Here is a 15191-nt window from a genome sequence, read left to right as displayed (position 1 = left end):
CTGAAGTGCCTCTCAAAATTTTTAGTATGCTAATGTGCCTGGTGAATCTCCAGTACAGGACAGTATAAAGCTTTCCCCACACTTACTTAACTATGGAATCCCTTTTCTCTCATAATATCTAATGACATCAAGGAAGCTATGCTCAGTGGAAAAGAACTTGGGAAATTATCTAATCCAAAGTTGCATCAGTTCCTCTGCTCTCATCACAAATCTCCAACCCTTGACTTTGCATCAAACGGATCCCCTTCTAGCATTCCTAGTATCTTTCCCATTTGGTAGCCACTGACTTTCCTTTCAGATCTCAGTGCTCTGGAATCTCAAATGCCCTACAGTCCTCTGGTTCTCTCTGATTAAAAAAGCAAGTGGCTTCAAAGTTTCTGACATCATACAAGGTATCAATCTCCTTCACACGCCAAACAAATCATTCCATTCTCACTTAAGTGCTGAAATAGGAGATGCTGCTTTCACTGCTTCACAGATCTTATCTATGGACTCATCCTGAATGCAGCCTGAATCCTAGCTGGAAGACAAAGTATAATAGTTTAGTGTTCAGACTTAGCTAAAAGAGCAGACTACCTCAATCATCCCCAAGGAAAGCAAGGGCCAAAAGAACAGCACAATCTGACCCTAGGGAACTCAGCTCAGAAAGGCATTTGGAATCATATTGGGATGGTGCCCAGCCCTAGTGTAAAGTGAGGAAAAGGGGAGGAGGGAGTGAGGCACAGAGGCAACATGGAAACAGGACAGCTTTTTATTTATTTATTTATTTTTCTTGCGTTATGCGGGCCTCTCACTGTTGTGGCCTCTCCCATTTGTGGAGCACAGGCTCCGGACGCGCAGGCCCAGCGGCCATGGCTCACGGGCCCAGCCGCTCCGCGGCACGTGGGATCCTCCCGAAACGGGGCACGAACCCGCGCCTCCTGCATCGGCAGGCGGACTCTCAAGCACTGCGCCACCAGGGAAGCCCCAGGACAGCTTTTTGAATCCTCCCAGTGCAGCTCAAGTAACTGGTTGGAATCAATTTAATTCCTAACAAACATAAAAGAATACCCAAAGCTAAAGGTGAATGATTAAAAAATCTATTTTGGATTATCTACTTTTCATTATGATTCAGGATAATTAATAGTGTGTTTATTTTAGTCAGAGTTCATAGTACTCTTTTAAAATGAAGATGGACCTGTTTTCCCAAGGTATTTGATACCATCTTCCAGGACCTAAATTTCAGAGAAAAGCCTTTTAGAACATGATAAGGCATTCTTACAGATGCTGATGTTAGAATATTAAATTAGTAAAAATCAGTCAGGTAAATCAAGGCCTATCTCATTTCATATCACCGCATTTGTAAATTCTCTTAATAAAGTTCATATATTCATGACTCAAACAGCAACTTAAATTTATAATAGAAATCTATAACCCAACTAAAAGAAATCCATTTCTCATAACTAAAACTATGTAATAACACATTTATTTATAAAACAAAAGATTTAGGAATAGATCTGTTTATTGTACTGTGAAAATTGTCTTGATACATGTGAGAAACATTATATACTTTGAGGACAACATTCAGAACTGTTAAGACAAAAGACAAACTATAATTTTAAAATCAATCTTGATTTAAGGGAAAGGCTATAAATTATTGGCTGGAATGCATTCAGCATGAACTCAGATTCTATATAACATAAAGCACAAAAGAGTACAAAATATGTTGGAGTCCAGTAAGCCCATACCTAAATTTTAACTGAAAAGCTGCAAGGACTTTTTTGTTTATTCTTATATACTAGTTTTCTTCTGAGACAAGTTGATTTTATCTCCAAGACTTAAGGCCATTCCCTATAAGAAAGAATGAAGATGTTTATAATTATTGAAACTATGTACAATCAGTAGGTTATTCTATCTTAACCAAGCCTCCATGCAAAATGATACCACATCAACAATGAAACCAAGGATGTACAAGAGACTCACCAAAACTTTACTTGGTTAAGTACTTTTAGTGCTAGATTTACAAATAGTCACCAGATTTGTAGCTTGGATTTCAAAAACCTCTGAAGAACCCATTTCACAAACACCCCATGGGAATTAATCTGATTTTAAGCAAACAAACAGAATGAGTGGCCCAAAAGGTGGGCTATTTTAATGAAGTAAAGTCATATTTCTATTCAAGGATACTACTATTATGAATATACATGCATCTAATGCATGAAACACTGGTACGACAGAGGATGCTACATATAGAAATAAAGAGACATAAATTATTTCTCTTTTTATTTAGTTCAGAGACCATCTCAAAAAAAACCAACTGTTACCTGACTCTTTGCACGAATTCTTATGTGGCCAGTAACAGGGGCCTCTGGTCCCTGTTGAATCGGCTTCTCAATGCTGACATTTGCAAGTGCATCTTCTCCAAATATGGAACGAGCATAGAGGTTGGCTGCCATAAAGCCACAGTAACCAGAAAGTGCCTGAAAGAAATTTGTGATGAATTCAATACTCTACTAGAGAACTACACATAAGCAAGACCAAATAGCATAGAAAAATTACCACTTAAAACAGGACTTATCATGTGGTAGTACTTACATGACTGTGTGAATTTGTTGACACTCATAGAACTATAAATGTAAAGAGTGTGAGCTTTACTGCGTCTATATTATACCTGAAAAAAACTGATTTTAAAGAAGTAGCACCTATCCTCATTTGTATTTACATGTTCTTTGTTTAGAGCTGTCTGCCTGCCTCCCATACCAGGCCCTGAGCTCCATGAAGGAAGAGACTGTTTTTATTTTGTTCTTTATTGTACATCCAGCAGCTCGCAGAGTATTAGGCATATGTTTGTCGGAGTATTTGTTCAATAGACTAATATATGAATTAAAATCTACTTGTATGGCAGCATTCTTTTATGATTAAATCAGTATGACAAAGTTAGCAGAAATTGTATAAAGAAAAACAAATTCCTGGCAGTCTTCACTTTTCGGTCTTTCTTTCTAGTCTTTTTTCATACATACACGAACATAGCAGAAAATCAAAGTACATTAACAATTCCATACTTGAGCAGATATATTATGACCCACAATCAGAGCCAACAGAAGAGATCATGGACATTTTCTAATCCAGTATCGTGAACTATTGTGGAATAAGCCTTTAGCCAAAAGGGAGAAGACTGAAAAGAAAAACCAATGTGACTATTCAGTTGGGTCACTGCACTAGGAACAAGCAAATATTGTTCCTATTCCAGTAGAAAGCAGTAAGCAGATTCATACATTCTATGGGATAACTTCTTTTAGCTAGTCCAGAATGACACTGCTTTTCTCAGGCTAAATAATACCAAAATACACTAGAGGGAATACAAGAAAGCCAAGAATCTACCATCTTACTCTCTATCAGATTTAAGTACACAGGCAAATTTTACCTTCTCTGGAGTGAGGCATTTCATGTTGGTTGACTTTAATATGTGCTGTAAATAGTCATTTAAATCAACTATATTTGTGTTAACTGTCACCTGTACAGAGGGAGAGAAAAAAGTCGAGATTATAGCTCTTACTTTAAGAAAGTTGTGAATTTCTTATCTTGGGGTTGAAAAGACAATCATTCATATGTCATATTAGAATCTCCTTCCAAGTATTTAGGTGGAAAGGGTGGGCAACAAAAAGTAAATGACATCTACAAAATCCAACAAACTGTAGGTTGGTTATCAGAACTTTCAGATACAGATAACAGATAACTTCACAGACAATCAACATGCTGTATATAAAATACTTCTAATAAAAATCAAGGCTTACAGGAACAAAGTTCCCTAGCAGGCACTGACTTTGCAAAGCTTCTACTGGACACTGGATTCAATGGCAAGTTACTCTTCATACATACAAGGGATGGAACATTGTTTATAATGTCTTGAACAATCAGATTAATTATAGAACTGTTACTCTCACCAATTTAAAACTGTAACTTAACCAAACCACTTGCATGCTTTCCAGTTAAAGCTAATTTGTAAGCACAGATATTGAAAGACTTTGTTTTTCACATCTGATACTTATTAGAGGGATTAATTCTATCAGAGAATCCCTCAACACTAGCCAAAAAGAAATATAAGGAGTTCAAGGAAATCTCCCAAGGACTAACTTTGTTCTCCCATTCAAATTCGGCCCACATCTGACGGAATTCAGCATCAGTGCAAGTTGCAGGTTGGATATAGTCCATGATGTCAATGTGAATATCACTCAGGACCACACAATTTCTGTCACTTGCTGCTCCAGAGACATCATAAACTGCAATATACACATATAAAAAGATCCCCAATCACCAAAGGCAAATTTCAATTAAAAATTTTTAATATTTCCAAATAACAACTATGACATTAGCAAATAGTTTTGCTTATTATATAGTAGGCCCTATGTTTTATAAATTATTACCTATTTAATATGACCATCAATCCTATGTTATAGTATTATTATTGCCCATCTTATAGAGAAGTAAAAACAAAGAGAACTTAATTAAGTGGCTCAAGGTCACAGAACTGGTTAAGTGGTGGAGGCCAGGATTCAAACTCAGTGAGTGCTTACATAGCAGTTGCAGTGTTAGACACTGTAGAAGGATACACAGGTAGTAGTGTTCTCATGCACATGCTTAACTAATATTTCTGGATGAATATTGCTGAGTCATAGTACATAATGATACAAGACCTTTTCTTCTGTAACTGTTTCTTCCATGGTAGAAAGTCATAATCTGACTGGAGCCTACCTTTTTTTAGCCTGTTTTCTTGACATTCCCCCACCCTACTTTTGGAGAAAACTAAGGTTACCAAGAATAAGTTCCTTTAATTTTCAACCCCACCTCTAAAAATAAATGTATCTTTCTCTGAATCAACTTTCACCTACTTACCTTTCCTATCAGACAATTACCGCCTCTGCTCTTCAAGGTTCATACTTGCTGCCATCTGTGATGCCTGCTTTGGTTCAGGACCTCACTCCATCAATCATTACCTCTTTCGTCTTTACCTTCATATTCTTTACTGACTTTCTTCCCTTATAAACATAGTCAAGGTCCTCTCATCGTCAAAAAAAAAATCTTCCCTCATCCTTCCTTTCTCTTCTGGCTACTGCCCTCTCTCATTCTTATCAAAACCAAGGTCGTACACTCAGAGTGGCCTACACTCACTATGTTTATTTCTCCACGTCCTATGCAGTCTTCAACCCACCACCACTGCCCAAGACAGGTCATAAGAAACGTTTTATTATCACTGATTGTCAGATCCAAAGGGCCCTTCTCTTAGGGATCTTCTGCAGCTGCCGATACTCCTTCAGAATTTTTCCTTGCTGCTCTAACCGCACTTCCTTTGCAGGCTTCTCCTTCTCTGACCAGCTTTAATACTACCCTGAATAAAAACTCCAAACAGCTCTTAGTATTGCTGTTCTCTCGGATTCGGTTTTCAAACCTCCCCTCTTCTCACTCTTTATGCCCTCTTTGGGTGATTTCTTCCATTTCTATGGTTTTAAAACAAATATTCATCTCTACGTTAGACCTCTCGTTCAAGTTCCAGACTCATCTCAAACTGCCCTTCAATAACTTAAGACACTTCATTACTTAACCTCAAGTTTAACTTATCATCTCTCTCAAATCTGTCCTTCTCTCCTGTGTTCCATTTTGGTGATTAACATAAACACCAACCCAACATACCCAAGCAGGAAATCTGAGTGTTGCTCTAGCCACTTTCTCTTCAATCAGTAACCATGTCCTGGACATTCTATCTCCTTAATATCTATTATATTCAGCCCTTCTCTCCATCCCAGCCACTACTGTGTTGGTTCAAACTCTCCATCATCTCTCACCTGTGCTACTGCAAGTCTACTAGTTAATCCTGCCTTTTCCAATCAGTCTTCTTTAGTGCTGCCACAGAAATATTTAATCATGTAACTCACTCACTAATAATTCCTCAATGGCTCCCCTCTATATCCAGGATAAAGTCCGAAATTCTTAGCATGACAAGTATAATATAGCTGCCACTAACCTTCCCAACCTCCTTCTCTTCTACCACCACCCTCTAGCGCACTCTAAACTCCAGGTATAGCAAACTACTTGCATTTGTTCTAACTGAATCTCTATCTGTAGACCATTTACTGATCTTTTAAAACCCCACTTGAGCTTCAGCTCCTCCACAAAGCCTTTCCTTTACCTTTCCTCCCAACCCCCCACCACTCTGAGAGAACTGACCCAATCTCTTCATAGACTTCCACTTCACCCAGCACAGCCTTCTTTCACAGCACTTTGCGTTATGTACTACACATATCTACTTCACACATCTGTTTTCCCTTACTCAACTAGAAGCTATCTGAGGACAGAGAATTTTTTGTTCCTACCACAGAAATTGCTTTTTTTTTTCTTTTCTTTTGGTACGCGGGCCTCTCACTGCTGTGGCCTCTCCTGTTGCGGAGCACAGGCTCCGGACGTGCAGGCTCAGCGGCCATGGCTCACGGGCCCAGCCGCTCCGCGGCATGTGGGATCTTCCCGGACTGGGGCATGAACCCATGTCCCCTGCATCAGCAGGCGGACTCTCAACCACTGCGCCACCAGGGAAGCCCCAGAAATTGCTTTCTTAAAAAAGAAAGCTTATTGACTGAATACCTCTGTACAAGCTAATCCCTAGGTGGCCCGGCAACAAATGCCTATACACAGTTTGAGACTCAGTTCAAATGTTATCCTTTGATAACATACCTTCCTCCTTTATAAAGCCTTCTATACTGTTAGCATTTTCCCTCTATGATCCCAAAGCACATAGTATATAAACTAGCCGTTATCACATTGTATTCTAATCTATTATTCATCTATCTCCTCCTCTTGCTTGACAGTTTGAGGACAGTGACTCTATCTGGTTCACTTCTGTATATCCAGAACACAGTACAACACTGAATAGCATAGCAGATGCCCCATAAATGAATGAATGCATGAATGGATTCAAGTCCTGTCCTCAAGAAATGTCAAACAGCTACTCATTACAGAAATTCTTTAATAAAATATCCAAACATCACATGCTATAAAACAATTCCTTACCTATATTGCCAAAAATTATTCCATTTTCTGTTGATGCTACTTTGACATTAGCTTTAATATTTGCAAAGTCATGTGGAGCAAGAGTCAAAGGAGACGGCTTTTCCACAAGTTTCAGGTCCCCTGAAAAAAAATTTAGACATGGCTAAAAGGACATAAATATTAACCTCTCCAATCATAAATCCTTAAAATGTATATAGCTCAATAGTTTCTAGCAAAACAAGGAACAAGAGAAGGGCTATGATTCAAATATAAGGACAAAATAAAGAAATCATTTAACACTATTATTCACATCAAAATGCACATTTTCTTTTAAAAGGTAATAGCTTCTCAGAATAATTCTGTATTTAATTCATGTGTGTTCATGTGTGTGTGGGGGGGCAGCGGGGGGGGTACTCTGGGCATACTGCTTTATTTCAGTGAATGGATACAGACGTCTCAAAAGCTTAAGTCTTAAACTATACACTCCATTACAAAGATAAAACAATCTGAAGAAAGGACTGCAAATTCTTACAAACACAGTTCTTTATATAGGCCTCAAGCTATGCTGAGGAAGACAGGGCAGAACTGTTCTCCCTTGATTTCTTAAATTCCCTTAACTCTTGTTTAAGCCATATGGAATTTCCTAGGGGCAGTGCACTGTTCCTATATACAATTTATATTTTCCAACCTCAAAGCCATATGTATAAATGACCAGAGAAAGTCTAATTCATGTGTCTATATAAAGAAGAAGAAAAAAAAAATCTTACATTGTTAAATGTGATAATGATGTATTACTTTGGCCACACATGGTATGTATTAGTAATGGGCTCAGAAAATACCTAGTTCTGTACTAAGGCAATTAAAACTTAAAACTACTTGGTAAATCTGTAACTTAAACAGCTCTTATTTAATCTAGAAAAACTGACATATGGTAGATCAAGCTCACTGAACACCAAGAACATAAGCATAAGAAAGTCAGTATCACAGAGGTTCAGAAAATTGGAGTAGAAGGAGACTAAATATAAAATGTAAAACTAAGACTTGATTCAAAATGTCGCAAAGGGCTCAAGAGAATTCTTATACTAAGACTTGTGCACTTCTCTTAACAATCTGTCATAAAGATTTACTATGTAAGATATCTTTCTGTTATGGTAAATTTCCTCACCCAGAGTAGCTAACTCTAACGTGCAGTTCTGCAAGGTATCACTGGTTTGGTTCACAACAAGTACGTCCAGGACAATATCATACTGGTTGACATGAACATAAGCTTCTGCATATACAGGGTCTGAGAAACCTGTCAATTGGGTGACCTGTCAAACAAAAATAAAGATAATCAAATGACTGAGACAATTTAACCAAACATATCCTAGCCAAATGACTAAGCCTGTTAGGTAATTAACAGATGTGCTTAGATTAGACCAGTCATTTGAAATGTATAATAAAATTGTTTTGTAATGTAGACATGGTAACTGAAACTTAGACATTAAAAATAACAGGTCCTACACTTTACAGCTCAGTAGTAGAAAGATGTTAAATATGTTCAGCAAATGCATTAAACATTATCCTAACTTAGGAACTGAATAGATTTGCATACATTTTCAGTTAAATCCCTAGGCACCTAAACTCACTAGCTGTTACCCAAACTCAGGAAAAATAATTACAAGCAAGAAACACTTGTAATTCCACAAAGATAAATTTTTAGATGTTCCCCCACCAAACAAAATTTTTTTAAAAAACATCCAGAGTATATATAACGCTTTAAAAATGTAATATTGTCACCAAAGACATAAGCAACAAAAGAAAAAAATGGGTAAATTGGACTACATCAAAATTACAAACTTTTGTACATCAAAGGACACTATCAGCAGAGTGAAAAGACAACCCACAGAATGGGAGAAAATATCTGCAAATCATACATCTGATAAGGGACTTGTATCCAGAATATATAAGAAATCTTACAACTCAACACAAAACAATCAGCCAGATTAAAAAATATGCAAAGGACTTGAATAGACATTTCTCCAAAGAAGAAATATAAATGACCAATAAGCACACAAAAAGATGCCCAACATCACTAATCATTAGGGAAATGCAAATCAAAACCACAAGATATCACTTCACACCCACTAGGATGGTTACTACAAAAGAAATAAAAAGGAAGTGTTGGCAAGGATATGGAGAAATCAGAATCCTTCTGCATTGAAGGTTGGAATGTAAAACAGTGCAGCTGCTATGTAAAACAGTATAGTGGTCCTCAAAAAATTAAAGCAGAATCACTATGATCCACCAATTCCACTTCTGGGTTTAACCCAAAAGAAATGAAAGCAGAACCTCGAAGAGATATCTGAACGTCCACATTCATGGCAGAATTATTCACAATGGCCAAAGGTGGAAGCAACCGAAGTGTCCATCAACAGATGAATGGATAAACAAAACGTGGTATATATTCACAGTGAAGTATACCCAGCCTTAAAGGGGAAAGAAATTCTGACACATGCTACAAAATGGATGAACCTTGAAGACATTAGGCTAAGTGAACTAAACCAATCACAAAAGGATAATACTGTATGATTCCACATAAGGTACCTAGAATAGTCAAATTCATTGGGATAAAAAGTAGAATGTGGTTGCCAAGGGCTGAGGGAAGAAGGGAATGGGGAATTATTGTTTAATGGGTATGGAGTTTCAGCTTTGTAAGATGAAAAAAGTTCAGGGGATACAGACGGTGGTGATGGTTGCACAATAATGTGAATATACTTAATGCCACTGAACTGTACACTTAAATATAGGTAAGAGGGTAAATTTGATATGTAAACTTTACCACAATTTTTAAAAATAAATTGAAAAATTTTATAACTGTAATATTGTCAATATCAATTCCCAATTCTAAGGGAGAAAAGTGTTTCAGTAGTTCCTATTCTGCCACTGATCTTATCTTGGTCAACAAAACCAATTTGAGACTGTTACTCATCTAATGGAGGAAGGATTAAACCAGATTTGTAAATTTAATATCTGAGTAGAGAGAGATTAGAATAATTTTCCTAATGAAATCCTATTCGGAACTCAATATATTAAGACTATAAAAGTGTAATTGTCCTGTTTAAAGTAGCAGGGGACAGGAGAAACTTGAGGGCAGGGTGTTGGGGAAGAGGCTAGTGCCCTACCTTTTAAAAGTTTTAGTCAACCACTAAGGATCCCTCAGCGCTATGTTTCACTTTGTGGTAATTTGACACACAACTGGAACAAGTTAAAACTCATCTCTGGGACTTACAGTGCCATCATATAGTGAAGTATCAGGCTCCACCGAGTTTCAATTCATGTTTAATGAACCTATCAATCAGAGTAACGACAAAAACTGATGCTGTACTAGTTATTTTTCCTTTAAAAAACAGCAAGACCAACAACTTCCTGATTACTACTTTCTTAAGCAGCCAATTTAAATAACTCGCCAGTGTATTTGACATTTTGTTACCTTGTTAAGTTTAGATGCTAGGGGATCTGCTGCCTCTTTCCTCTGTGTGTTACCCATTGCTGCCAGCAAACTCAGCTGAAACTGATCTTCCTTGCAATTCATTTCATTCTTAGCAGTTAGTTGCATGAAGGAAATGGGGTCATCAGGCTGTACTGTCACATTCCTCTTTTCAGATTCTTTCTGTGTTGAAAAACAATACCATCTCTCTTTAATATGGAAAAAAAGATAGCTTTTTGTAGGCCTTCAACGGGGACAAGCCCTCACACATGAGGACTGAAAAACCAACAGCAACAACAATAAAACCAGAAAGCACTATTATGGCTTCATCATATATACCTTACCTTTTGGGATAATTTCTCTTCTTCAAGTTTAGCAGATAACATGTGAGAAAGGGACTGTCTGCATTCCTTATTGAAAATGTCATTCATTAAAGGTGAACATTCAGATAAGACCTTGAGGCACAGGGAAATTCGATCTACATCATCATCTGTAATTGGCTTCTTAGGCAGAGAGGATTTTCCCAAATGCAGGATAGTGGCCATAAGCAACATTGCCTCAGCAACAAAAGACTAGATAAGGAAAGAAATGGCTTATTTATTGTCAGGCTTCTTCAAATGCAATAATGTCACTTTATTATAACTCACAATCCAAGAAATAAACCTAATTTTCACTTCACCTGAATAAGATTTCAAATATTTTAGATTTTATCTCCCTGTTTTTTTGCACCCTTTTCCCTCCTTTCTATTCTAACTGCCACCCTCTATTCTAACTGCCACCCTCTAAAATCTTCATTAACCCTTAACTGATAGACAGAAGTGGTTTTTAAACTATTTTCTCTTATTCTAACCCCTCACAGGCCAATGCTATCTTTTATCTTTCCAACTACGGAAAGTTAAAAGAATGATACACTTCACGGATTGTTAATATTCTGCTATAATTGCTTTCTTACTCTACCTATATAGGTACACTTATTTTTTTGGCTTAACATATGAAAATAAGAATCTTTACTTCATAAATGTTTAGCATACATCTCTTAAGAATCAGGACAGTTTCCTTTATAATCACAATATCATCATCTCACTTAAGAAATGTAACAGTTCCAAAATATATCTACTACACTCCAAATTGAACTAAATCTTCCTAATTGTCACAAAATGTTTTTTTTTTTTAACCCAGGACCAGTTGCATGCATTTTATTTGACTATTATTCTCCTTAGCCCCTTTTAACCTAGACCAGTCCCCTGGTTTTCTGTGTTGTTTTCCATCACAATGATTTCTTTTAAAGAGCCCAGGCTAGCTGTTCTAGCCTGGGCTAGAATGTTCTCCACTTTTAGTTAGAGTACAAGATAGGTGATGTTTTGCATATCTTATTGTATTGCATTAGGAGGCACATAATGTCAGGTTGTCCTGTTACTGGTGATGCTAAGTGTGATTACCTACTATCTTAATCTTTATTGGGCACCAATCATTTCACTCCACATGCAAATACCTTCAATGATTTCCTACAGCCTTCATGTTGAAGTCCGTATCACTCAGCCTGCTATTCAAGGTCTTCCACCAGTAAATTCGACTTACTTTTTTAGTCTCATGTAGCATTATCCTGACACATGCGTTATATCTTTGTCAAAATGTCTTTGGCTAAGTATTGATCAGCATACATACGTGGAAAAACTACCAGAAGCCTGGGAAAGAACCTCAGAAGAGTAAGTGTGATAATCCTTTGAGCCTAGATATTGTCTCCAGAAGGAGGGGAAAGAGGAGGGGGACAGAAAAAAGTAGCTAAAGAAATAACGGCCAAAAAATTCCTGAATTTGATGAAAACTACAAAACCACATATCCAAGAAGCTCAATGAACCAAAAGCAAACAAGAAAACTACACCAAAGCATATCCTAATCAAATTACTGAAACCTGAAATTATAGTGATAAGGAGAAAATCCAAAACAAGCCAGAAGAAAACGGGACACATTCCACGCAGAGACACAGGAGTTACATCTTGATAGTACCGAAAGCCAGAAGATAATGAAGCAACATCTTTACAGTACTAAAAGAAAAAAACTGTCAACCTAGAATGCTATATCTGCAAAGATATCTTTCAAAAATGAAGGAGAAGGACTTTTTCATACAAACAAAAACCAAAAGAATTAACTGCCAACAGACCTGCACTACAAGAAAAGTTAAAGCAAATTCTTTAGGCAAAAGGTATATGATACCAGAGAGAAAGCCAGATCTACATGAAAAAATGAAGAGTGTCGGAAAAGGCATAAATGAAGGAGAGCCAGTATGGTGATAAAAAACCAAACTTCCTTCTGCCTCGTACCAAAGGTCACAAACTTGCTGAACCAGGTATGTTACCAGAAACCCAGTTCTCTTAAGCAGGTGTCAGGAAATGGTCTCCCAACTTGCAGAACTGAGACATAAAATGCTGGAGATTTTTAAAAAGCATAATTTAAAGAACAGACAAGACCTGAATAAATAAATAATGGCCCACAGAAAGTTACAAAGTAAATTACTGCCCATAAATAAAATTAGTCAATAAAAAAGAGATAATACATCTTGTAATTTTACCCGGCCCTCTAAACCTCATTTATGGATTTATAAGGAAATCTGTATGATGGAAATTAAAAAAAAAATCCTTTGAAAGTCCCTAATCTAAAAAGAAAATATCTAATTATATGGGGGTTTGAGTAAATGAAAGAATCTAATGGACTACTATTATGCAGCTATTAAATATTATTATGATTAGGAAGGGTTTAAAATAACATGGGAAATGTTATAAAGTTAAGTGACACTGCAGGATTGTAAAACACAAAATGATCACTACTAGGGGAAAAAGTGATCATTATTAAAAGCCATAATAAACTCTTTCTGAGGAAGGAAAGATTTTTGTTACTATATCTGGTAATGTAATTCCGTCTTTTGATGTTTCTATCTATCTCCAGCACAATATTAACAAGATTTGTACTTCAGTGCTTTAACCATGAGTGATTTTTTTCTCATTAGTTTTTATTACATCACTCATTATTTTAGCAATGTGAAAAAAGATATGAACAAAAATAAAATAAAAACGTTCACAATTCTACCACAGAGATTTTTTTTTTTAATGAAAGCAAAGTAAAGATTATTTTCAGGCAAATGTAAGCTGAGAGAATTCATCAGCAGCAGACCTGCATTATAAAAATAATCAAGTTCTTTAGGCAGAAAGAAAATATCATATACAAATCTGCATTTATACAAAGGAATGAAAAGCACCATAAGTGGTAAATATGTGGGCAAATATAACTTTTTTCTCATTAAAAAAAATACTTGGAAGAAAATTTACCATTTATAATGCATGAATGGATATACAGAAACAGCAGAATATTATATAGCCTTAAAAAGGAAAGAAATTCTGACAATACAAATGAACCTTGAAGACATGCTAAATGAAATAAGCCTGTCACAGAAGGACAAATATTGTATGATTCCATTTATATTAGGTATGTAGAATAGGCAAATTTATAGAGGGAGAGGAGTAGAATGGTGGTTGCCAGGGGCTAGGGGAGGGAGTATGGGGAGTTACTGTTTGCTGGGTGATGAAAAAGTTCTGGAGACGGATAGTGATAATGGCTGCACAACAATTTGAATATACTTAATGACACTGAACTGTACGTTTAAAAATAGTTAAACTGGTCAATTTTATGTTATGTACATTTTACCATGAAGAAAAATATGAAAAAACAAAGACAAAAACCCACCCAGGAAGGTATGTGAACTTTGTCCTGTTCTCAACTCTCAACTTCTTACAACTTGCTAAGTATGTCCCCCTTCCCTACCTGAGTCTGGACACTAGATAAATAAGAAATGGGAAAGAAATGGTGAATATATACTAAAAAGACAACTGACTATTTAAAGCAAAAATAACAACAATACATCATAGGGTGGATAACATGACATGTAGAAATAAAATATAGGACAATAACACAAAGGATGGTAGTAGGGGTTGGGTGGAATGAAAGTACATTATTGTAAATTAACATACAGTCAGAATGGTCAGACGCTACGATGAAGGTATGAACTGTAGAAACGGGAATACATTTAAGAGGCACTTCTAGGATAAAACAGACAGTAACTGACAGGATGAAGATGCTGGAGGGAGAGACATTTCCTTCACTGGGCCCTGACTAATCCCAGCAAGCAGAAATAACCTCATAAACCCTTGTATCACTTCCACTGGACTAATCACGCACTATTGTTATTACATTACTTTGTCAATTTTATAATCATTAGGTGGTATATATGTTATGCTATATCACTTTGTCCATTTCCCCAACTAGAGCATAAGCTCTCAAGATTCATTTGTTGGGTAAATGTAGGATAAATGAACTTACATTTTGCTTTTTCTTCTCCTGAACCAAAGCTACATAGCGCAAGGCAACCTTGGTCAGAGTTGTGGCAAGCGAGGCAGCCACAAAGAAATCTCCATCCAGAAGGAATCCTCGCAGGGGAGGTCTGCAAAGCAATCAGGGAAAGTGAAAGCCACCAACTTCTCAGCCATCAACGACTCAAGGAAGCCTACTGAATACTCTCAGTGCCACCCTTCAGTGATAGGGATCTCAATTATGGTTCCCTCTTTAGCTCTCAGAATAAAAAAGGAAAAAGAAAAAATCACATGGCTTTAACACTTATCTTCAAATGATAAAAGAGCTAAATGAATAGGGAAAG

At 36.7% G+C, this 15191-nt stretch overlaps 1 protein-coding gene across 1 annotated transcript in view; it reads right to left on the bottom strand.

Annotated features, from left to right (window-relative positions):
* Nucleotides 1–1438: 1438 nt before the first annotated feature.
* COPB1 (coat protein complex I subunit beta 1) overlaps nucleotides 1439–15191 on the bottom strand; it is a 32843-nt gene continuing 19090 nt past the window's right edge. The window contains exons 14-22 of the mRNA XM_007460216.1: nucleotides 14858–14978; nucleotides 10831–11058; nucleotides 10490–10669; nucleotides 8183–8327; nucleotides 7039–7158; nucleotides 4114–4259; nucleotides 3404–3493; nucleotides 2304–2459; nucleotides 1439–1830 (exon numbers count right to left, since the gene is read on the bottom strand). Coding sequence (XP_007460278.1) covers nucleotides 1771–1830; nucleotides 2304–2459; nucleotides 3404–3493; nucleotides 4114–4259; nucleotides 7039–7158; nucleotides 8183–8327; nucleotides 10490–10669; nucleotides 10831–11058; nucleotides 14858–14978 — 1246 coding nt within the window. The 3' untranslated portion in view covers nucleotides 1439–1770. The remainder of the gene's footprint in view (nucleotides 1831–2303; nucleotides 2460–3403; nucleotides 3494–4113; nucleotides 4260–7038; nucleotides 7159–8182; nucleotides 8328–10489; nucleotides 10670–10830; nucleotides 11059–14857; nucleotides 14979–15191) is intronic.

This window comes from Lipotes vexillifer, unplaced genomic scaffold (genome assembly GCF_000442215.2).
Source record: "Lipotes vexillifer unplaced genomic scaffold, Lipotes_vexillifer_v1.1 scaffold1762, whole genome shotgun sequence".
Lineage (NCBI taxonomy): Eukaryota > Metazoa > Chordata > Mammalia > Artiodactyla > Lipotidae > Lipotes > Lipotes vexillifer.
The sequence above is the reverse complement of the archived record's forward strand: the minus strand, read 5'-3'. Positions and strand labels throughout refer to the sequence as shown.